The 24376-nt window shown below is 44.6% G+C and overlaps 1 protein-coding gene across 1 annotated transcript in view; it reads right to left on the minus strand.

The window, feature by feature from the left end:
* LOC124599800 (ATPase inhibitor, mitochondrial-like) overlaps window positions 1–24376 on the minus strand; it is a 35701-nt gene that overhangs the window by 5083 nt on the left and 6242 nt on the right. Inside the window, exon 3 of the mRNA XM_047136108.1 lies at window positions 5916–6060. Within this exon, the coding sequence (XP_046992064.1) occupies window positions 5929–6060 (132 nt within the window). The 3' untranslated portion in view covers window positions 5916–5928. The remainder of the gene's footprint in view (window positions 1–5915; window positions 6061–24376) is intronic.

The following is a 24376-nucleotide window of genomic DNA, read 5'->3' on the forward strand; positions in this document are numbered from 1 at the left end:
CGGTCCTGGGGCGGAGGAGCATGAAGAATAGAGTGCATGTTGGAGTTCCCGCATGGAGAAAACAGTATTATAGCTTTCGCGATTTTGAGAGAAGAAAGCAAGAGGTTGCACTTCTGTTGCACGTTTCTTCGGGAGAAACGCTGGCGGGTAATTTGAAGAGCTCGAAATCTCAGCAAAGTGTTTACTCAAGGAGTTAGAAATTGCGACGGGGTCCACTAACGTATCACGCCCGACATTGGGCCCAGAGATCGGGGAGAAACTAGGCGCGCCAGATAACCGTCGAATTCGACTCCAAACTTCCGAGGAGGGAGTGAAGTTGTTAAATGAGCTAGTAAAGAATTTCCAGCTCGCCTTCTTGCTATCGCAGACGATGCAACAGCATCGCGCACGGAACTGCTTATAGCGGATACAGTTGGCCAAAGTAGGATGGTGGCGGAAAACGCGAAGAGCACGTCGCCGCTCACGTATTGCATCACGGCATGCCTCGTTCCACCAAGGAACTGGGGGGCGCCGGGGCAATTTGGAGGTGCGTAGTATTGAACGTTCCGCAGCTGTAAGAATAACGTCGGTAAGATGTGTGACCTCATCGTCGACGATAGGAAAGTGACGGTCATCGAATGTTGCTAGACACGAAAAAAGTGTTCAATCGGCTTGGGCAAACTTCCAGCGTCGCGGGCGCATATATGGCAGTTGAGGCTGCAGTCTAAGGACACATGGAAAGTGGTCACTCGAGTGTGTATCATCAAGGGCGAACCATTCGAAGCGCCGAGCTAGCGGAACAGTACCGACCGAAAGGTCCAAATGAGAGAAATTTGTCGTGGAGGCAGACAAAAATGTAGGGACCCCAGTGTTGAGGCAAACTAGATCCGCTTGGTGGAAAACGTCTAGCAATAATGAGCCACGTGGACAAGGATGTGGAGATCCCCAAAGCGGGTGGTAGGCATTGAAGTCCCCAACCAGCTAATAGGGGGGTGGAAGCTGACCAAGAAGATGAAGGAGATCAGCTCGTGCCATTGGTGTGGACGATGGACTGTATACAGTACTAAGAGAAAAGGTATATCCAGAAAGGGAGAGACGGACAGTGAGAGCTTGGAAGGAGGTGGTTAAGGGGATTGGGTGATAATGGAGAGTATCATGAGTCCACCATGGGATGGAGTGCCTTCAACAGAGTGGAGATGAAATCGGACAGACTGAAAATAGGGGAGAACAAAGCGGTCATGGGGACGCAGCTTTGTTTCCTGAAGACAAGAGATGACCGGCGAGTAGGATCGTAAGAGGATCGACAATTCATCCCGATTGGCTCGAATGCCGCGGATATTCCAGTGGATAATGAACATAGGGTAAACAGAAAATGGAGGAATGTGACAAAGGTTGCCGTCAACTCAACGACTGCTCAGAGCTTGCGACCGACAGCATGGAATGGCATTTAGCCGAAGGCAGAAGATCCTGATCCATAGTTGTTCAGGAGCAGCTCCTGCCTCCAGCGATCGGCCGGTTGATCGGCCGCCAGCAGTGCGCCTCGGCCACACAGAAGACGGCCGAGGGCGATTTCCGCCAGGTGGTGCTGTAGATGGGACACGCCTTGGCGGAGAAGGAGATGAACTGGGCTTCTTATTAGCCTTATTGGAAATATGATGTTTAGATGAAGGAGGAACCGATGGTTGTGAAGTTGGGGTGCGTAAAAAATCATCATGAGTATGCTCTTTTTTCGAAGTCTTGGTGTCTGACTTTTGGGCTCAAGATTTAGCAGAACCCGATGAAGGGTGAGCCATAGAGTGGGCAGGCAATAGTGGTGATGTTGAACGGGCGATCTTTACGCTGGCCGATCTCACGATCGTGGCACTAAAGGTGAGGTCCTAAGTCTGCGTGGCCGCCTCCTTTGTTGGCCGAGGAGAAGCAAGGACAGTGCTGTATTTTCCTGTCTGAGGCACGGTGGGCTGTCGACTGGCGAATAATTTTCAAGCAGCAAAGGTCGACACCTTTTCCTTCACTCTGATCTGGATGAGCTTTTCAACTTTAAAAATGGGGCAATCTCGAGAGAAAGCAGCGTGGTCACCCATACAGTTGATGCAGCGAGGGGATGGAGGTGGACAAGCACCCACATGGGCATCCTTGCCACACGTAACATATTTGGCCAGATTGGAACAGGACTGGCTGGTGTGATTGAACCGCTAACACCGATAGCAACGCGTAGGGTTTGGGACGTAAGGGCAAACGGAAATTATCTCATAGCCTGCTTTGATTTTCGATGGGAGTTGAACTTTGTCAAATGTCAAGAAGACAGTGCGGGTTGGAATGATGTTCGTGTCAACCCTTTTCATAACTCTATGAACAGCCGTTACGCCCTGGTCAGACAGGTAGTGCTGAATTTCGTCGTCAGACAATCCATCGAGGGAGCGTGTATAAACGACTCCACGCGAGGAATTTAAAGTACGGTGCGGTTCCACCTGGACAGGGAAGGTGTGGAGAAGTACGCAGCAATTTTTGTGCCTGGAGGGCACTGACTGTTTCTAACAACAAGGTGCCATTCCGTAATCTGGAACAAGACTTTACAGGACCTGCAATTGCGTCGACACCTTTCTGAATAATGAAAGGGTTGACCGTGGAGAAGTCGTGACCTTCATCAGACCGAGAAACAACAAGGAACTGTGGCAACGATGGAAGAACTGTCTGTGGCTGAGACTCCGTGAACTTACACTTGTGAGCGGACATAGTGGAATGTGAGGAAACCATTGCGGAAGAATCCCCCATGATTACCGGCGTCTCCGATGGCGCGCTCCTCCCTTGTGGGGGCCCTCTCTCAGGGCACTCCCGCCTTAGGTGATTGTTCACACCTCAGGTCACACTTCCCGACAAACGGACGGAGGGACCAATCGGCACTTTCGGAAGGTATTAGCTCGGGTAATCACCCCTCCCTGGGCCTGGCCGTTACCAGGGGGTACGTACGTGTCCTACCTGTCTACCCGGGGCGGGGAATTACGCGTTACCCCGTCACCAGCTACGCATGGTAATGCATGGGTCGGCCTTCAGGCACGCACAGGGAGGAAAAAAGAGAAAGGGAAAGGAAAGAAGAGGGGTCTCAAATGCCACAGCAGAGAAAAGGGCAAAGAGAAGAGGTAAGGAAAAGAGAAGGACAGAAGAAGAACGAAGACTTGCAAGCGGAGAAAGCAAAGAATTTGTTACTGTTTCGAGCGTCCGTCTCCGGACGTAGGCACAAACCATACTCCCAGAGGGGGAGAAAGGGAAGGAAAGAGCCAGAGGTGAGGGGGGGGGGGGGCGGGGGGAGGCGAAGATGGGGGATGGGGAAGGATGAGGAAAGGGAAGGTATGCAGCCCGGAAAGGAATGAAGGCCACATTAGCTCGGGGTCCCGTGCTCGCTATGCACGTATCCACAAGAGAGTTGTGGACCCCCTGGGGGGTTTGTAAGATATGGCAACCCTGCAGGCTTGCATAGGCACAATATCTTTGACCTTCATCTATAAGGTGCTTCTAATCCAAGCGGCACATCGATGCAACTTCTCAGTCGTGAGTTGTGCTGTAATAAGTTAACATGTGTTTGTGTCTCTCGTCACGGAAATGGAACAGCATAATATTGCACAACGGTATGCCATTTCTTTTTGCCTTAAATTGGGTGAAAACATGACGACAACTTACGGTAAGCTTCAGAAGGCTTTTGGAGAGGGGGTTATGTCAAGAGCTCAAGTTTTTCGGTGACGTAAAATGTTTAGTGAAGGCAGAATGAATGTTGAAGATGAAGACCACAGTGGACGACCATCAACCTCACGGACGGATGTCAACTTGACCAGGGTGCATGTACTCTTACAATCTGATCGAAGATTACCCGCAAAAAAGATAGCAGAAGTACTGAACGTCAATCGGAGAAATGGTTCATCTAATAATAACTGAAGATCTTGGTATGAGGAAGATTGGTGCAAAAATGGTGCCCAAAAATCTCACACCACAACAGCGAGAAACACGGAAAAATGTGGCAGGTGATGTGTTAGAGCAAATGGGAATCAATTCAGAATTGTTGAGCTGTGCTACCACTGGTAGTGAAAGTTGGTTTTTTCAGTACAATCCAGAGACAAAAAGCCAAAGTTCGCAATGGTTCTCAAAGCGATCACCTAGACCAAAAAAAGCTTGCATGTCAAAGTCAAAAGTGAAATGAGTGCTTGTGTGCTAATTTATTCCAAGGGAATTTTTCATAAACAGTGGGTGCCTCCTGGACAAACAGTTAACCAATATTACTACAAAGAAATGTTAGAAAGACTTCGTAAAAGAGTTCTTCGTGTCCGTGCCAACATTGCTGATAACCGGATTCTGCATTAAGATAATGTGCCACCCCATACTGCTCTGTCAGTACAGCAATTTTTAACCTCAAAACAGATTTTAGTACTACCACAGCCACTTTATTCACCAGATATCACTCCGTGCGACTTTTTTCTATTTCCAAGAGTCAAAATGATGGTCAAGGGGCACCATTTTCAAACAACACAAGATGTTCAAAATGCTGTGACGAGGTCTTTGAGAATATTACAGAAGATGAGTTCCAGAAATGTTACCATCAACGGCAGAAGTGCTGGAAAAAGAGTGTGCAATCAGAAGGGAACTACTTTGAAGGAGTCAACACTAAACTTGACTAAAACGGCATGCAACATTTTTTTTCCACATCAGTCTCATTACTTTAATGTCGCACTTCGTAAGAAAAGCATTAAACAATAACAGCAATGGTGACAAAGTATGTCACTGAACATAAGTCTGCATTTATGCTTATGGTTTAACAATTTCGCTGCTGCGATGTTTTTGATATAATTCAATGTGTTCATTAGTTTTTGCTTTTTTCTGAATGAGTGCCAAGGATGATCTCTCAAAAAAGCATGTTTTGAACATATAATCTGTGGTCTTAGCACATCAGAAAATAGCTCCATTACCTTGTACCCTGATGAGTTTTTACTTGCTGTTACCCATCTGTGATTTTTTAAGAACTGATGAAACCACAAGTTATTGTATAAACATTGTATTGTACATTTAATTTCCTTCACTTGGACGGATTTCATATGAAGTATTGGAGAGGATTGGGATTTTTTTTATCATATATGTCAATTACATGTGTTTTTGCTCAATTTTTTTTTTGGTCAGAGGGGGGGGGGGGGGGAGGAGGAGGAGGAGGAGGAGGAGGGGGGGGGGGGTAACATTTTCCTCAATTTTGCATTTTTTAAAGCCTGGACTGCACGAAAATGTAAAATAGGGGTTTCACTTTAAAACACTTTTACAGATACTGCATATTCTCCATCTTCTCTGTACACACTTCTCTCTGCCCATAACATCTCAATATTATCCAATTCAATCTCGGGTAACTTTGCTGCACTAAACACCAACCATTTCTAGTTGTTTAATTCTTTGTTCCACGTGCCACGGTAATTCCTTTCAGTAACTCTTCAACAAAAACTAATGTTCTAAGATTAGCTGTCTGCCAGTTCTTACACTAAATATTTATTTCTAATGAAATATCCAACATTAAAGACACTGTAATTCATTATCTCCCTCACCTCCCTCTCTCTTTTGCAATTCTGAAGCAAACTATACAGGTGGTTAACGAGGTTGTGGAAACCCGGGCATTAGCTCATAGCCTCTTTTGTAGTGAGGGGGGGGGGGGTGGTGGTGGTGGTGGTGGTGGTGGTGGTGGTGGAGGAGGGAGAGGGAGAGGGAGGGGGGGAGAGAGAGAGAGAGAGAGAGAGAGAGAGAGAGAGAGAGAGAGAGAGCGCACAAAGCATTCTGGCCAAAGATGACATTTAATAATTTCCTATTTTCCATCCAACAGCAGCTTTGTCTTTCATTATATGACTTAACTGAGTTAGAAGATGGCAAGCGTAGCTTATAAAATACCATTTAAAAACATTTTACATAATACTTACTGCTCGAGGTTTGCTAATTGTCATCAATTCCTTCAACCCTCTTCTTGTGGCGTCTAATTGCCTCCTGATGACGCTTTATTTGTTCTTCGTGGAAACTTATCTCATCCTCAAGGTCTGATTTTAATTTTGTGAGCTGTTCTTTTTGCTGAAAAAAAAAAATTAATATGGTAAACATACTAAGTATGAAAAAGCAATTTGGCTAAGCAAAACCTCTGAATAGAAGACAGGCTGGCTAAATTATACATTCAACAGATCACAGTTCCATATGCTGAAGAAAACAATTTACATACTAAATATTTTATAATTATGAAAATGTACTGTGAACACTGTGTTTAACTTCTGTGAACCCATGTCTCAACTGAGACCTAAGAATAGTTGTTTTATGGATTTTAGGAAATACATGGTACATGTAAATTCCATGAACACAACAATGAGATTGTACACAACCTTCAACAGAGCTACTTTTTCGATAAGCTGTGGCTAGTGCCTCAGTAACTTTCATACTATAAATCCACAGGTAAAGTTACTCATATCTTACATTCAGTTTATTGTAAACTGGCCTCATTGGGCCAGCATTCCGGGAGAAAGGACATTACAGAGAAATGGTTAGCTACAACATATGGAACTGGTTCCAGAATGCATCAGGATAGCTACACACACTTGTACAAGTAATTCCCCCGTATTTACTGAATTTTGCACTGTAATTTCACCAGCATTCTGAGAAAATTTATAATTTTGAGATTAACTGGTAGTTGTTTGACAAAGAACAGAACACACACACACACACACACACACACACACACACACACTTGTACAAGTAATTCCCCCGTATTTACTGAATTTTGCACTGTAATTTCACCAGCATTCTGAGAAAATTTATAATTTTGAGATTAACTGGTAGTTGTTTGACAAAGAACAGTCGCTGGCAACTGTCCAATTCTCCAGTGTTTTATATCATGCGACCGTAGAGAAGACATTAAATGTGCCTATAGTATAGAGTCTGGTGGCACAATCTTTGGCCCTGAAAGATGATGTAATTGATGCACTGAACAATGCAAATGAGACAAGTGTACTTCATACTTATGTAGTATTCCAATTCAACTAATCACACGAAAGATGTTAAAGGACATTTTTGGACATTTCTACATGTCAACCCTTCTCTTTGTCACCCCATCTATAGTGGTAGTAGGGGTATCCTACACCAGCAGTATTTTTATGCATTTAGTGTGTCATTTGAAATTGCAGGCATTCCCAAATTAATATTTACTATCAAAAACAATCTTGATCACAAGATATTTATTCCGGTGACCGGTTTCAACCACAACTGTGGTCATGTTCAGACCAATGAGCAAGAACCTCCATCTGGTGGCAAATCACTAGTGATTTACCACCAGTTGTGGTCAAAACCGGTCACCAGAATAAATAATTTGTGATCAAGACTGTTTTTGATAGTAAATATTAGTAATAACACTGATCACTGGTTGTTCCCACAATGTATTCAAAAGTAATTCCCCACCTCTGCAGGTGGTAGGTGGTTCTTACACCAACAGGAACATGTGCAGGTGTGAGTACAACAACTCACTGTAGTTTCATCGTTATTTGATTAATGGCACAGAAACACATAGATGACTGAAAGACAAATATTCATTTTTATGCATTAGATTGTTAAAAAGGCCATAAAATTTCCCAGCAGGTTAAAACTGTGTGCTGGGTCGAGTCTCAAACTCTGAATCTTGCGTTTCACAAACACTGCTCGTATCAACTGAGGAACCGAAGCATTATTCAAGACCCACCCCTCACAGCTTGATTTCTACCAGCATCTCTCTCAGTCACAGAAGTTCTCCTGCATACCTCATTGGGCCAGCATTCCGGGAGAAAGGACATTACAGAGAAATGGTTAGCTACAACATATGGAACTGGTTCCAGAATGCATCAGGATAGCTACTCAGTTGGTAGATCAAGTCCTTTTATCTCTTGGCCAGTTTTAGTGCCAAGATAGTTTCCTGTGACACACAAATGTGTTGTTATCCTCTAGAAATTCATGGTGGCAGTAGTAGTTTCCCATCAATACTGAAAAGCAAAAATTCTGAAGATGGTGTGTCTCAAGCATTAGGTGCCCATGGTCTGACCACCACCAAATGCACAATGCCATGTGCTTTATCTTTAACTACATATACACTGTTGAAGTCATGTACAGTACATCGAAGAGTGTACTTTGCAGTAATAGTAAAGATTTTCTGTCCTGTTCCAGTAACATACTGATAAGGGGAAAAATGACAGGTTACAATTCTAAATGGTCTACAAAAAATGTAAAGATTCTATCAGCTCATCCCTGAATACATCTGATATCTGCTGTGCTGCCTCCTTGCAGCCTTCAAGCAATGGCGCAATACTCTAGAAATGATCACACAATAGAGTTTTACTAATTTCTTCACAGATGCACTGTACTTCCCAAGGAACTTCAAATACATCCAAATCTTACATTCACTTTCCCTATTAGTGGCTTTTTGACAGTACCATTCTTCCTGCTTGTTGGTACTATATGATGAGTGTACATAAAGTGTGGGAACACTTTCAATTATTTATTGCACAAGAACTAAACATTGTACAGATATCATACACATTGCACTTTGAAGAGAAACTCTTAACCTTTTTTTTACCTGTCCCAGCACGGCATCATCGACTGTGGCAGTCACTTCCTGTAATCTCTCCCAGAGCTCTGCTACATCATGTGGTAGACACAGTACATACAACAGATCCCTAATGTGTCCCCACAGAAAAAAGTCATATGGAGTGAGATCTGGTGATCAGGAAGGACATTTCATGTAACGGCTGCCCCTTGTGTAGCATGGCTGATCCATCCACATGGCAGCTCCGTGTTCACGTACCCACAAACTTCACAATGAAAATGGGGTAGAGCCCCATCCTCTTGAAAGATGAATGGCTCTCAGCAAAGAAGTATGGCCCATACAGTTTTTGATGTGAAAAGGCACAAAAAACATGTACCTTTGGGGAATCATGCTCAAATTCAATGCATTCGTGCTTCATAGCTAAAAAATTAAGCAATCAACAATCCTTGTTCAGTTGTTGCAACTGTGAACAAAACTTGAAATGCTTGCCTTTGTCATAGTCATTGAGCTTCTGCACTAGCTCCAATTTGAATGGTTTCATAGACAGCTTCTGTCGCAGGGCTTTCCACACCATCACTGAAGTCATTTTGAGTTCACGGGATGCATGGCACACTGATTTCTTTGGACTCATTATTAACGTCTCTGGTATGCACTCCACATTCACTTCACTCACACTGGGATGTTCGCTTCTCTTTGCCAGGCACAAGCAAGCCATTGTAACGAATTTGTTATGCCAGTGGTAAATGGCCTTTCTTGTTGGTGGCTTCTTACCATACTTGGTTCTAAACATCTGTTGAGCAGCTGTAGCAAACTTGTTTTTGTCAAACTCAAACACACAGAAAGCTCACTCCGCACCTGAACTCGCAATGTTTGCGACTAGCGCTGACTATTGGCAAATTACCAAACTGCGCTGTTGCAGTATACGTGGGAGGGGGAGGGGGGGAACTCTCAGGGTTTCTCTTCAAAATGACATATGTATGATATCTGTACAATGTTTGGTTCTCGTGCAATAAATAACAAAGTGATTGTGGACTTTATGTACACCCTGTATTTAAATGATGTGACCACACTGATTTTCCTTTCATTGTTTCATCTTTCAGTTGGTTCGTTGGAGGTTAAGTTACTAAACAGAGGTCATTTGTCACTCCGTCAAGAGTTAGTTCATTAGGAGTTAGTAACGTCCACCAGAAATTCTGACTACATTATAGAAGTATGTAGTAGTGGGAAATACGTGACACTGAAAACAATATTTTGCCAGAACTGAGGCATAATTGAAGTAAAAGTATTTGGGTTGGGAAAGTACTTAGGTGAGAGCAAATGAGGGTTCTCCCAGGGTTCATCTGTGGCAGAATAAAATCCACCCACATCTGACCCCTTGCTAGTGCTGTTAAGGCTGACAGTTACACAGTAACAGTTCAACACAGGAGAGCAATAACAATAAAAAATGATACAGCTGACAACATAATACTTATCAATTGGACCTACAACAATAAAACAATGTGTGAGAACTAAGCAGGTCAGCAATGGGGTGGGGTCATGTGAGCTTCCTCCAGAGCTCTGCATGTGACGGGTTGTCCCACCCCCAATAGGTTACTGGCAAAGTGTTAAAGAGGGGTACAGCATCCACTATTGATTGGAGTGTTACCCCTGAAACGGCTAATAAAGTGCAAAAGAAAAAGGGACTACCAATGCAGCTGGTAAAAGAGAGATGCTTGAGGGTTGCCAGTCTTAGCATGCAGTTGGAGACGCCCCAAACCCAAAGAAGCAACACCCACCTCAAAAGCAGTTTAAAACATTGTATCAGAGAGAGAAAACCTCTTAAGGAGAAAATGATGAACCAATTCAATTGTGCGTGACTCGCATGCCAATATCAGAGGCAAATAATCTGGAAGGTTATGCTTAGCATGGACGACCAGGAGGAAGGAATATTTTAGCAGGATGTGAATGATTGCCTGTAACCGCAACATAAGGAGCTTCACTGCATAATATAAATGTGTGAGTTAATACAGCATGACAAATGTGGAAGTAATACACGCACAGAGAAGCGTTATGATAACATGCTGCTTCTGAGAATCTAGGTTGGTTGTTTGAGGTTTAAGGGACCAAACAGCAAGGTCATCAGTCCCTTGTTTCAAATATGGTCCATTCCGCTAATGGGACATCTCAAGAAAGTAAGAACAATAAAAGGGAAAAAGCTAAAAACGTAAAAAGGCAGTCATGTTGTCAATGGTAAAAAAATGAGGGAAGTCAGCAAGAGAACGAACCCAACACTATGCTGAAGCAGCAGAGGCAAGACCACCTGTGACTTAAAAGGTGCAACCGCTAGAATGTAGAAGTATGTATGGGAAAAGGAGACTAACCAAGCCTTTAAAAAAAAAAAAGGGGTAAAAATAGAGTAAAAGGGGAAGAAAAGAGGATTTTGGTCAGGGAGGTGAATCGGGAATCTCCGAACACTACTTACAGTGGGAGACACCCAAACACTCACCGCCCTGCCCCAATACCAGACAGAGATTAAAAATCTTAAAACTGAGAATAAAAACCACTTTCCCGGAGGAAACCGAGAACCAGAAAGACCATCCGGGAATCGTCAGCCAACATCAAAGGTAAAGTGTGGGGGCGTCTGTACTTAGCACGCAGAGCCAAAAGAAGGGGGCATTCAACCAAAATGTGGGCTACCGACTGGAAGGCTCCACAACCACAAAGTGGGGGTGGCTCATCATGCAAAAGAAAACCATGGGTCAGCCTGGTATGGCCAATGCAGAGACGACACAGTGCGGTCGAGTCCTCTCGGGAGAGGCGAAAGGAAGAACGCCACGGGCCTGGTGTCACCTTAATCGCACGAAGTTTATTAGACAGGCGAGTAGCCTCCCAAGAATTGGCCCATGACTGTGCGAAGTGGGATTTGATGTGAAGCCGTAAATCCGCTGCAGGACGGGTTACAGAAAACGGGGGTAAGTGACTGCGCCCCCAGCCAAACGATCAGCGAGCTCATTACCCGGGATACCCACACGGCCAGGGACCCAAAGGAAGTCAATGGAACAAGCAGCACGGTGAATATCAGCGAGATGGTCATGGATGGCAGAGACCAAGGGATGGTGCGAAAAACACCGGTCAATAGCAAGAAGGCCACTCATCGAGTCCGTACATAACAAAACGTTGTTGTGTTGGGACTGTTTAATAAAGGTAAGGGCCTGGGAAATTGCCATCAATTCCGCAGTAAACACCCCACATGTAGGTGGCAGCAGATGATTTTCCATTCCGACAGAGGACGTGAAGGCATACCCCACATGAGCAGCAGATTTAGAGCCATCAGTGTAAAAAACAACAGCATCCCGAAACTCCAATAAAATTTGGTGGAAAAAGGAACGGAACACCACCGGGGGGGGGATGGAATCTTTTGGACCTCGGCGGAGATCCATCCGAATTCGAGGCCGAGGAACTAACCAAGGGGGGGTGGAGGGGAGGGAGCGAGGAAGGCAGGACAAAGAAGGAAGCTGAAAATCACGGCAAAGAGACGTAAGGCAGACCCCAACCGGTAAACCCGCCCGAGGGCGGGAGTCAGGTGGGCGACGTCCATGGTCTGGGAACAGGATAGAATAGGAAGGATGAGTGGGAGAGGAACGGATAGTGAGTGCATAAGACACCAGAAGCTGGGACTGCTGAACAGAAAGGAGGGGGGGGGGGGGGGATCCCAGCTTCAACCAGGAGACTATCAACAGGGCTAGTAGGGAAGGCACTGGTGGCCAAACAGATACCATGATGGTGGACTGGATCCAGCACGTGCAGTGTGGAAGGAGCAGCTGAACCATAAACTTGACAACCACAGTCGAAGCGAGACAGAACTAGAGCACGATAAAGACGGAGAAGGAGGGAACGGTCCGCACCCCAAGAGGAGTGGGCAAAGAAGCGAACGACATTGAGTTTACAGAAACATCCTACCTTCAGATGTCTGATATGGGGCAGCCAAGTGCGCTTGTTGTCAAAAAGAAGACCCAGGAAACGAAACTGTGGGACCACAGGCAATCGGTGGGCATCGAGATAGAGCTGTGGATCATAGTACGGCGACAGAAGTGGACCACCCGCGATTTTAGAGGAGAGACTTGGAACCCATGTGAGAGGGTCCATGCAGAGGCACGCCGTATAGCTCCCTGGAGCTGCCGCTCTGCAGATGCCATCGAAGAGGAACTAACCCAAATGCAGAAATCATCCACATACAGGGCAGGGGCGACCAAAGGACCGACAGAGGCCACAAGTCCATCGATAGCGATGAGGAAAAGAAGGACACTCAAGACAGAACCCTGTGGGATGCCCATCTCCTGGGTCCGTGGAGAACTAAAAACTGTACCAACTCGAACTCTGAATGACCGATGGAACAGGAACTGGCGCATAAAAATTGGGAGTGGGCCCCGAAGACCCCACTGATGAAGGGTAAGTAAGATGTGATGGCGCCAGGCCGTGTCATAGGCCTTGCGAAGGTCAAAAAACACTGCAACCAAATGGCGGCGCTGGGAAAAAGCCTGCCGAACTGCGGATTCCAAGCGAAGTAAATGATCGATTGGAGACCGTCCCTCTCGAAAGCCACACTGGTAAGGGGACAATAGATCCCGAGATTCGAGTACCCAATTGAGCCGACGGGCTACCATCCGTTCAAGTAACTTACAAACAACATTGGTCAAACTAATTGGCCGATAGCTGTCAACAGATAGGGGGTTCTTACCAGGCTTAAGGACAGGAACCACAATGCTATCCCTCCACTGAGAAGGGAAGTCACCCTGGAGCCAGATACGGTTAAACACCAAAGCACTGAGATGTTGAAGCAGTTGGTTATGAATGGAATCTGGGCCGGGGGCTGTATCATGAGAAGAAGAAAGTGCAGAAAGAAATTCCCATTCAGTAAAAGGTTCGTTGTAAGAATCTGACTCACAAGGGGTAAAACATAAGGTGGAAGCTTCAGCCCACTGTTTCAGGTGAAGGAAAGCAGCTGGGAAGGAGGCTGATGCTGAGGCCACTGCAAAATGGGTCACAAGATGTTCTGCAAGAACTAATGGGTCCGTACAAAGGCCATCTGGGAGGTGAAGGCCTGGGAGGGTGGACTGCCGATGGCAACCTTGGAGAGAGCGAAGTGTAGCCCATACCCGTGACAGAGGGACAGTAGAACCAAGGGAAGAAACGAATCATTCCCAACATATCCGCTTGCTCTGTTTGATTAAATAACGGGCTTTAGCGCAGAGGCGTTTAAAGGTAGTAAGGCTGGCTACGGATGGGTGCCTCTTAAAGTGTTGCAAAGCTCGACGGCGATCACAGATGGCAATGGCAATGGCCGTGCTCCACCATGGGACTTGCCGGCGACGAAATGGTCCAGATGAGCGCGGGACAGCAAGGTTAGCAGCGCAAACAATCACATCAGACATGTCACGTAGGACGTCATCAATACAACCCGACAAAGAGGGAGAAAACACGACCTGTGCAGTGTATAGAGGCCAATCGGCGCGTTGGAAAGACCAACAAGGTAACCTGTCCATCGGGGAGCGGGAAGGGAATGAGATAATCAACGGGAAATGATCACTATCACAAAGGTCGTCGTATGGTGACCAGTGTAATGAAAGGAGGAGAGAGGGAGAAGAAAGAGAAAGATCAATGGCAGGAAAGGTACCATGACCGGCACTGAAATGAGTAGGGGAGCCAAAGGCACAAGTTGTGGACTGCAATAAACTGGTCTATAAGAAGACCTCGTCTAGATGGAAAGGCACTGCCCCACAAGGGATGATGAGCATTAAAATCCCCAAGGAGGAGGAAGGGAGGAGGAAGTTGCTGAAGAAGAGCAGTTAAGGCAGCAAGTGTAAGAGTCCTGTCAGGAGGGAGATAAAGATTGCGAACTGTGACCGCAGAGTCTAGGTGGACCCTAACAGCAACTGCTTCCAATGTAGTTTGAAGAGGAATCCACGTGCTAGCAATGTCTGTACGGACCAACATACAAACACCACCAGAAGCCCGCAGGGGTCCGACCCGATTTCGACAGAAAACACGGAATCCACGGAGGGTCAGTGAGTGAGAATCAGTAAAATGAGATTCCTGGAGAACCACACAAGCTGCAGAGTAAGACGAAAGAAGGGATTTCAATTCCGGAAGGTGACGATAGTATCCATTACAATTCCATTGCAGAACCACAGAATTATGAGTTAAATGGGGGCTGAACACACTAAAGCCAGTCATACTGCCAGATCCCCATACGTCACCGACAAGGAGGGGGCGACATCTATGAACGACAGGTCAGAATCCGGTTGTGAAGTCGGGGAAGGGACCTCTGGTGACACCAGAGGCTCTTTGTCCCAGGACTTACGTTTCTTCTTCTTTTCAGGCTGAGATCGAGGAGGGCTGTGTGGCATAAAAGAGCCAGCTGCAGCAAGATCAGCAACAGAAAGAGACCGGGCGACCTGGGGGAGACCGCAGCTCTTGCGGTCGTCGCGCGGCACCAGACCTTTGGCCTGGAAGGTGCCGGGAAGGGGCATCCCGGGAGAGGCACCCTTGACCGGCAGACGCCGAAGGAGTGGGACACTTCTCCGGCTGGGGAGGGGGAGCAGCGCCCAGAGGGGAAGGTGTGGGAGCCGCAGGGGAGGGGGGGAGGAGTGGGGTCCGGGATGGGGGTAAGGAAGGGGTGAAGATGTAACCGAGGCGTAACTAGATGTCATGGACACAGGGTGAAGACTTGTATATTTCTTACAGGCCTCTGTGTAGGTTAAACGATCGAGAGACTTTTACTCCTGTATCTTTTCCTTCTAATATACTGGGCAATCTGGTGAACGTGGAGAATGACTACCATGACAATTTACACACACAGGAGGGGGAACACAGGGACTCCCCTCATGGAGTGGACGTCCACAGTCACCACAGAGAGAGGCCTGTGAACAGCGGGAAGACATGTGTCCAAAATGCAAGCACTTAAAACACCTCATAGGAGGTGGGATGTACGGCTTCACATCACACTGATAAACCATAATCTTAACTTTCTCAGAGAGGCCAGGATAAAGGCACCAGTATCAATGCGATTGTCTTTAGGGCCCTTCTGGACACGCCGAACAAAGTGAACACCCCGCCGTCCGAGATTGTCCCAAAGTTCCTCATCAGTTTGAAGGATGAGATCCCTGTGAAAAATCACACCTTGTACCATATTTAGAGACTGGTGGGGGGTAATGGACACACAAATTGTGCCAAGATGGGTACAGGCACAAAGGGCCGTAGATTGGGCAGCTGAAGCAGTTTTGATCAGCAACGAACCCGACCGCATCTTGCTCAGGGAGTCCACTTCGCCAAACTTGTCTTCAATGTGTTCCACAAAGAATAAAGGTTTGGTATTGGTGAAAGTATCTCCATCAGTCCTGGTGCAAACTAGATAACTGGGGAAAGGTTTCGCCCCGAGCCGACGGGCCTGACCCTCCTCCTAGGGAGTAGCCACGGAAGGGAAGGCCGAAGGGGCAAGAGAAGAAGCACTTGAAGAATCAGTTCCACGCAGAGAGACGGCCGCAGAAGAACGGCCAGAGTTCTGGACCCGTATGCGTTTCATTTGCATAGCGTCCGCCCTGATACCACCCACTACGATCAGGGGCTCTCCTCACGGGCGCCACCCAGCCACAGCAAGGGCTGTCTGGCACGGCGGCCATTGCCGGGAGTTCCGATGCTCCAGGATGACGAGCAACCACTCCAAGGCATGCATGAGGAGGTCACAGCTCAGGTATCAGAAGTGTGATCCCTGTGTGTTCAGGGGGCCAACCGAAAGGGTACATAGCGACCCCACCACACGGGCTGGCTACCGTGCTGGCTATGCACCCTAGCATCAGACAACGACATGAAAGAAAAGATGGAATGTACTAGGAGAGTGCACGTCGGAGACACTCGGTAAGGTGCTCTTCCCCAAATGGCTCACACTACGGAGGAGAAATTTTGTAATGGAGGTCAAACGCCAGAGGGGGACCAAGGAATGCCAAAAGGAGGAGATGATTATGCAACAAAGCCGGATTGTAAAACCAACAGAACCAGGAGGATAGCAGGGGCCAAAATAAGCAAGGACACCAAGAGAGGAATAGGAGAGGGCGACGGGAAAGGAGCAAGGAGGGGAGAGGAGGGGAAGGGGAAGGAAATGCAGCCCTGGAGAGAAAGAAGGCTGCAATAGCTCGGGGCCCCGTGCTCGCCACGCACGTATCCGCAAAAGAGTTGTGGACCCCCTGGGGGGCTGAGAATCTAGAGACATGCCAGCCATGGATAAAATCTGACTGGCAGGTTAACAACGAGGGCATGTGTGCCGGCCAGCCTGGATGTGGCTTTTAGGTGGTTTCCCCACATCCAACTAGATGAATCTGGGCTGGTACCTGCATTCCAATGCACTTATACCATTCACAAATGTCGCAAGAACTCACTCTCACTTTCACATGAGAACACTTGATGCAGACAGATGGAGTACACAAATTCCACGTTGATGTGTAGGAGGGGGAAGACATGGTGATAGGAAGGGCATCTGACCATGATCTACCACTAACACTGCCAAATCCATATAAACATTCTGATCACAAGATGATATGAGAAGACGACAGGAAAAAGAAGAAAGGCCACTGCTGAGGTGACATAGGACTGTGTGTTCCTTTCTGGGAGGAATAGGAGGAGTCATCCCATTCAGCAGTAGTTGCCTTGAGAGTATGGAATTGATTAGAGGGCACCAGCCCACCAGATGCTCCATTTCCAAGTCATAAGAGGTGAGGTCTTATTTGAACCTGCAAATCCACACCTGGGGTCGTCAAAGAGAATATTGGGTGAATAATTGCTTCTTGGACCAAATGGTCCACCATTTCACTCCTTGAATACACAAATGTCTTAAGAAAAGAAATAACTGAACAGACTGCACAACTAAGGTCAAATAGAAGGTCATGAACAGCAGGTATCACACAGTGACAAGAGTAAATAATAGCCTGGAGACTGCTTACTGAGTCACAATAAATTAAAAAGCACTTGAGGGGAATACTTTTAATATAACTAAGGATTCCATCAATGGCTATTAGCTCTGTAGTAAAAAGACTACATGTTCCCAGCAACAAATATTCCTGAAAAGTGGGAGATGTCCTATTCACGATTTTAGAGCCATCAGTGTAAATTATGACAACGCCCTGATCTTTAAGAACAAGAGGAACAGACACCGAAAGGTAATAGGGATGACAAACTTTAGGTCCTTGAAATATATTGATCCAATTTCATTGTCTGGGTACTACCCTAGGGGGCACAGGAGAAGGGGTGTGGGGAACACAGAGAGAACATTCTGAGGTGGTTAGTCAGAGACTTCAGTAAAGGGCCTTGAGGTGCTTACCAACTAGTAATCTCATTGAGGGCAGGTTTTAGTGGTCTATACACCAGCTGTGCAAAAAGAATTTAACAATGCTGACAGCAAAATTGCTGGGTAGTGACTGCATGAGTTGGCACCCCTAATACAGAAGAGAGGAGATGCCTGCTTCAGGAATGAGAGTGTCTACAGGATCAGTCCAGAAAGTGTCAGTGGACTGTCTTACTCTATGATAATGGACTAGGTTCAACAACTTGAAAGCTGAAGGTGCTACTGAGCCGTATACTCAATCACAGTCCAGTCAACACGAGATCATGGGCTGGTAAATATGGAGGTCAGCAGCCCAATTTGCACCCCAAGAGGTGAGGGCAAGGAAGTAGATAGTGTTAAGCTTCCACACACAGCTAGCCTTTAGTTAATGAATATCAGGCAGCACTGACAGCTTTTTACCAAAGAGAAATCCCAAAAATATGGACTGCAATAATGTCCAAGTGCTGCAGTGGTATCCATGTAGAACTGTGGGTCAGGATGGACCGAGGCATGATTATAAATGTTTAATTTGTGTTCTTGCAACAGAGAATTGGAAGCTATGGTAAAGAGTCACATGGAGACCTTTTGGATAGTACCTTTAAGTTGGCATTCAGTGAGGACCACAGACAGAGCTATATCAAATACAAAAGTCATCGACTTACAGTATGGGGGGAACAGTAGCTTGACAGAGGTCACTAACCAATTTGAGAGGTGACGAAGGGATGTAACAATCAACATAGTGCCCTGCGGGATGGCATTTTCTTGGCCTCGCGGGGTGCTGAGTAATGTACCAATTCTAACCTGAAAAAACCAGTGAGATAAAAACTGATGAATAAAAAGTATAGGGAGCCTAAAAGCTCTAGTCATAGAGGGTAAGCAAAACAGGCACAAAGGGGTGTCGTATGCCTTATGTAGGTCAGACAGCAATGAGGTATTGGCATTTAGAAAAGTCTGTCAGACTGCTGTTTCCAACTTAACCATAGTGTTACTTAAACATCAGTTAATTGATAGTACCTGCACTATCATCACAATCGGTCGCCTGCTTTAACTATCCATAGTCTATGCTGTTTATAAATTATGTTGTTAACAGAGTGGTCGCTGTGGGGGGAGGGAACGAGAGAGAATTTTCTTGTTTGTCTTCCAGTAATTACAATTCATGGGCTCATCCTTATGGTAAAATCTACACATGTAAATAACATGGATTTGTGATTGTGCATTATACAGATTGTCATCTTCAATTGAGAGAGATTGCTTGCTTGTAGCAAGGAATAAAAATGTAACAAAGACTGGTGTAATACAACAGTTAGTAAAGAGGAAAAAAATGACATTTTAAAGATTTGTTAAGTGTTTGTAATTAGACTGCATAAAGCATTTTAAAATAAATACAATTATTATCAGTATTAATTAAACAGACCTGCTACTGTTCTCTTCTGTTTCTGAGTCCTCATTGTACATCCAAGTATTTTCAGTTGTACATGTTAATGTATAAGATGATTCGAAAACAAAAAAACACTGACACAATCCTAACACACCCCTGTGTCACTTCTGTTTGGCACTTGTTCCTTCAAAGACACACCAGCTCCCGCAGAACTGAAGATAGTTAAAAAACAACCTGTCAAGTGTCAAGTTTTTTTTATTTGCATGGTGGCTGGACATAGTCATTAAAATATACAGCTGTGTTCACATTCTATCTGATTTCACAGTATTTCAGGGCATATTCATAAATAATGCACGCCAAATGCGAATATTTCAATGGATATGAGACAAAACTAACCTCTTTTGTCAAGAGTAGATGGTGAATGTTTTGTAAAAACTCTTAATCCTATACACATATCTTGAGCTCTTGCCCATTAATGGTGAAAACCGTTCCAGAATGAAATTTTCATTCTGCAGCCAAGCGTGTGCTGATATGAAGCTTCCTGGCTGATTAAAACTGTGTGTCAGACGAAGACTAACTCTGGACCTTCGCCTTTCGCGAGACGGTTCATGAGCCATGCTTGGGTAGCTCGGTTGGTAGAGCACTTGCCCGTGAAAGGCAAAGGTCCCGATTTTGAGTCTTCATCTGGCACACAGTTTTAATCTGCTGTAAAGTTTCTGAAGCCCCTTGTTTAAAACTTGTGGAGTTGGTGGATTAGCTCACCATAATTTCTTTTTGTTTTTGAGTTGACATCATTGTGCGACCTGACAAATAATTTTTCAAGCATTATGAGGAAGAATTCTGCCTCTAAAGCTTCTAGCTCTTCTGTTAGAATAACTCTTTTAAGAGCTTCTCAATTCTTTCGGTTGCACCTCTTGCACTGTATCTAGATCACAAGTTCATCTTTATCCACAAATGATTGCTATTGATACCATTCCATACAGAACTTCCGACCATCTGGGTTTTAAAAAAATTGTTTAGAGAGCAGATATGAGTTGCCAGATAAAACCACACTGTTCATTGATCTCAATAACAATATGAAGAGAGAAAAAATAAATTAGAAGAAGCCCTTACAAAAGGTTTTTTTTTAGTGTTACAATGGACATGTGGAAAAGCAATGCAAATGAAGGTATACTGGCACTGGCTTGCCACTTAAGACGATGAAACTCAATGTAACATTGACAAGTAATATGTTGACCAAAGTTTTATGAGAATTTTTTTAAAAATATGAAAGTAATTTTTCAGGTTTCAAGGATTGAAACAAACTTGTTTGACAATATTGTGCAAAATTTCGGACATACTGGCAGGTGATTTTAAAATTACATTTTTTCCAGGTCATCATTCAGATCTTAATGGAATACAATACTCATAAGACAGTAGTAGTGGTCACAGAAAACTTTACAATATGACAATGCTGTCGAAATCCTAAGCATTTGACATTCACCTGTTTCGCCCACTGCATCAACTTAACAGTAGAACATTGTTTCAAAGCAGAAATATTTTCCAAAATTTTATTGAAAACAAAGGATATTGTGACTTTCAAAACACTACACTAACCAGCTACAAACTGCGCAATGTTCAAAAAAAAAAAAAAAAAAAAAAAAAGAACCGAGACTGATACAAGTGGCGCTGGCTTGATGGAAAGCTCACACTACATGCTCAAAAGAATTATGGAAGTACGAAGTGAGCTTGCGATCGCGATCAATGAAAGTTCCAAAGCACTGCCTACTCTCACAGCAGAAAATTACTTAGCTATACAAGAGATAATAGGTCTTCTGAAACTTTTGAAGCAGCAACAGCAACAACAATCTCAGGGGAGCCATATCACTGCTTCCTTAATTTCCACGAACAATATGAGACTGGCATAGAATGGGGAACTGCTAGAGGTACTCAAAGTACCCTCCGCCACACACCGTCAGGTGGCTTGCGGAGTATGGATGTAGATGTAGATATGAGGTATTGCTGCAAAGTTGTCAGTCTTGGAAAGCTTGATAACTAATGAAGTGCCACATGTTCTGGATTCCTTGATTAAATTAGTCAAAGAAAGAGTGAAACCATTTAACTGATTGTTAATATGCTTGTGACATTATTAGAGCCCAGGTTTAAGAAACATGTTTCAGATCATTTCAAGAGGCAGAGACACTGCACAAGTACTTCAGGAAGAGTATGCTGCTATCATTGTATCAACACCAAGAACATTACCTGAAACAGAAGCATCTTTGAGTAGTGCTAATACATCTACTGATATGTCGAACAGTTCAAAATATGATCTACTTTTTCTGCCCAATTAGCAACAGTGTAACATCGATGTCATTACACCAGCCAGTGATTCTGTAATTGACGTATGTCAATACTTTGAAAAATCTGTAATAGACAAACATGCTTGTGCATTAGAATATTGTGCAAAATCTAATAGTATGATGTGTGTAATAGCCACTAAATTTTTGTGCTGTCCAGCGACTTCCATTCCAGTAGAGGGTGCTTTCCCCAGCGCAGCACAAATAATAACTGAAAAATGCAATAAACTAAAGGATAAGAATTTAAATAGCTTTCTTTTATAAAAACAAAATTTACATATCTGGTATTATTGTATTTTAAACAATAGAAATTCTTAGAAAGCTATTTTTCATTTCAAACACCTGCACAAAGCAGTCAATAGTTAATCAATATATTGAAAGTATTTAAGAATACTATTGATAATATCGCAAGAGTCAACCATTGATGTTTAAGTAACACTACCTAACCAGATGGCCAGTTGTGGATTGTCCGTCCCAGAAGCCATGATTTGAGAACCCAGAATAATACTCGAGCTACAATATTTCCAAGGAGTTTGCAGAGGCTAATCGGTCAGTAGCTGCTGAGAGACATTGGGCTTCTACTTGGCTTAAGGACTGGGGCAATGATATCTCACCGTTGCGAAGGGAAGGCATTTTCAAGCCAATTATTGTTGAAGACCCTGAGTGGATGTAGCCTTTGCATAACATTCACATGTTGACTCATCCGATTATGAAAAGTCTATAGCAGTTTCCAGTCAGCAAAAGGTTCACTACATAATTGGTGCAGCGGCAGAGAGGGGGCATTGGCAGCAGGGAGTGAAGGACAGTATGTCCAACTCTTTTATGCATTATAAAGGTAGACGTATAACAAGAGGACACTGATGTCATCACAAGTGGGTTGCAAGTTGTTTAAGGAAGGGCAGATGCACCGGTACAAATAACATGGAGATCTGCAACAATTGTTCACTTTGTCAACCCCGAAGATTACAGAGCCTGGCCCACAATTGGGATGACAATGGACACGTTCCCAAGGAGGATAAGTAGTGCTTCTTGCACTCATTCTTACTGCATTTACATGGTGTGCTCCAAAACTAAGGTCTGGTAACCAACGTTTAACTGATGATAGGCATGAGTGAAGTGTCACACATGCAGTGCTTTCTACAAACTCTTTAGGAAGCTACTGCAGTTTTGGTTTGATTCAGAAGTTATTTGGCAGTCAGTGAGAGCAGATCGCAATGGCCAAGACAATCTTAGATCCCGCCAGTTGTGAGGTGTGCAGTGCAATTAGATTTCTGGAGGCAAAACGATCTTTAGATGCTGAACTTCATCTTGAGTTATGTCTAACATACGAATCAGAAATAATGAGTGACAAACAAGCTTTAAATTGGTGTCGAGAATTTCAAAATGGCTCTGCAAATGACCATGATGAACAGCAGAGGGCGGGCACAGTATTTGGACCAATGACATAGTTTATAAAATGAACCAGAAACTCCAAAGTGATTGACAACTGACAATTAGTGGTCTTGCTAATGAATTCAAAAATGTTGCTCAAACCTTAATTTACTGGTTTGTCATGGAACAGGCTGACTACCACAAATTTTGTGCAATGCAGGTTCCGAAAGTACTCACTGATCAGCACAATGAACAAAGAATGCTTAGTGTATGCCAGTTTTTCAGTGCTATAGATAAGACAGAGATGGCTTGTTTTCCCACATTGTTACTGGTGACAAGACGTGGATACCATTACACCTACACAGAATCTAAACAACAGTCAATGCAGTGATGCAATTCCAGTTCATCCAAACCAAATAAGTTTATGTAGTCTCCAGTCTAACTGAAAAATGATGGCTACTGTTTTTTGGGACAAAAATAATGTACTTTTGATTGATTTCATGGACTGTGGGTCAACAATTACAGCAGAAAGAAATTGTGAAATACTAACCAAACTGTGACATGCGATCCAAAATTGATGCCGAGGGAACTGTCGCCTGGAGTAATTGGCCTCCATGACAATGCACACCCTCACACCTTTGAAAAAACCAAGAACATTCAATATTTTTGTTGTGAACTTTTTGATCACCTTCCGTACAGTCTCAACCTTGCACCTAGAGACTATTTCCTTTTCTTGCATTTGAAAAAGTGTCTGGGTGGACAAAGTTTTCAAAACGACAACGAATTCTAGACTTGTGTTACCAACTGGTTCAATTCCCAAGCAGTACACTTTTATGCGCAGGAGTTAAATGTGTGTGAATTCCTAAGGGACCAAACTACTGAGGTCATCGGTCCCTAGACTTACACACTACTTAAACTAACTTATGCTAAGAACAACACTCACACCGATGCTGGAGGGAGGACTCTTAACATCTGGCAGGAGTGGCCATGCAATCACTGACATGGCACCTCTAACAGTGCAGCCACACAGGGGTTAAAAAAGCTGGTGAAGTATTACAGAAAACGTATAGACATGAATGGCAATTATATGGAGTAAAGTAGATATGTCGTAAAATATTACTGTCAACAGAAACCTTTCCCCCACATGTTTTTTTTTTTTCACCTAATGCACCTCAGTTTTGGAATACACCACCTCAGCACAAAGCCCCTTAAAAGTGATGACAGCGGTCAGTGAAGGATATAGGTTGCGATTTTGGGGGCCGATTTGACGATTGTGAGTAGCTGTAGCAATGTCCTATGCAACAGCAGGCAGCAGCATGGGATGGGGGCTGTTGAAACAACAGTTCCAGCAGCACAGGAGCTTGTGTGGGAGGCACTTGACATCTTCCACAACC

This window comes from Schistocerca americana, chromosome 1, assembly GCF_021461395.2.
Source record: "Schistocerca americana isolate TAMUIC-IGC-003095 chromosome 1, iqSchAmer2.1, whole genome shotgun sequence".
NCBI classification, from domain to species: domain Eukaryota; kingdom Metazoa; phylum Arthropoda; class Insecta; order Orthoptera; family Acrididae; genus Schistocerca; species Schistocerca americana.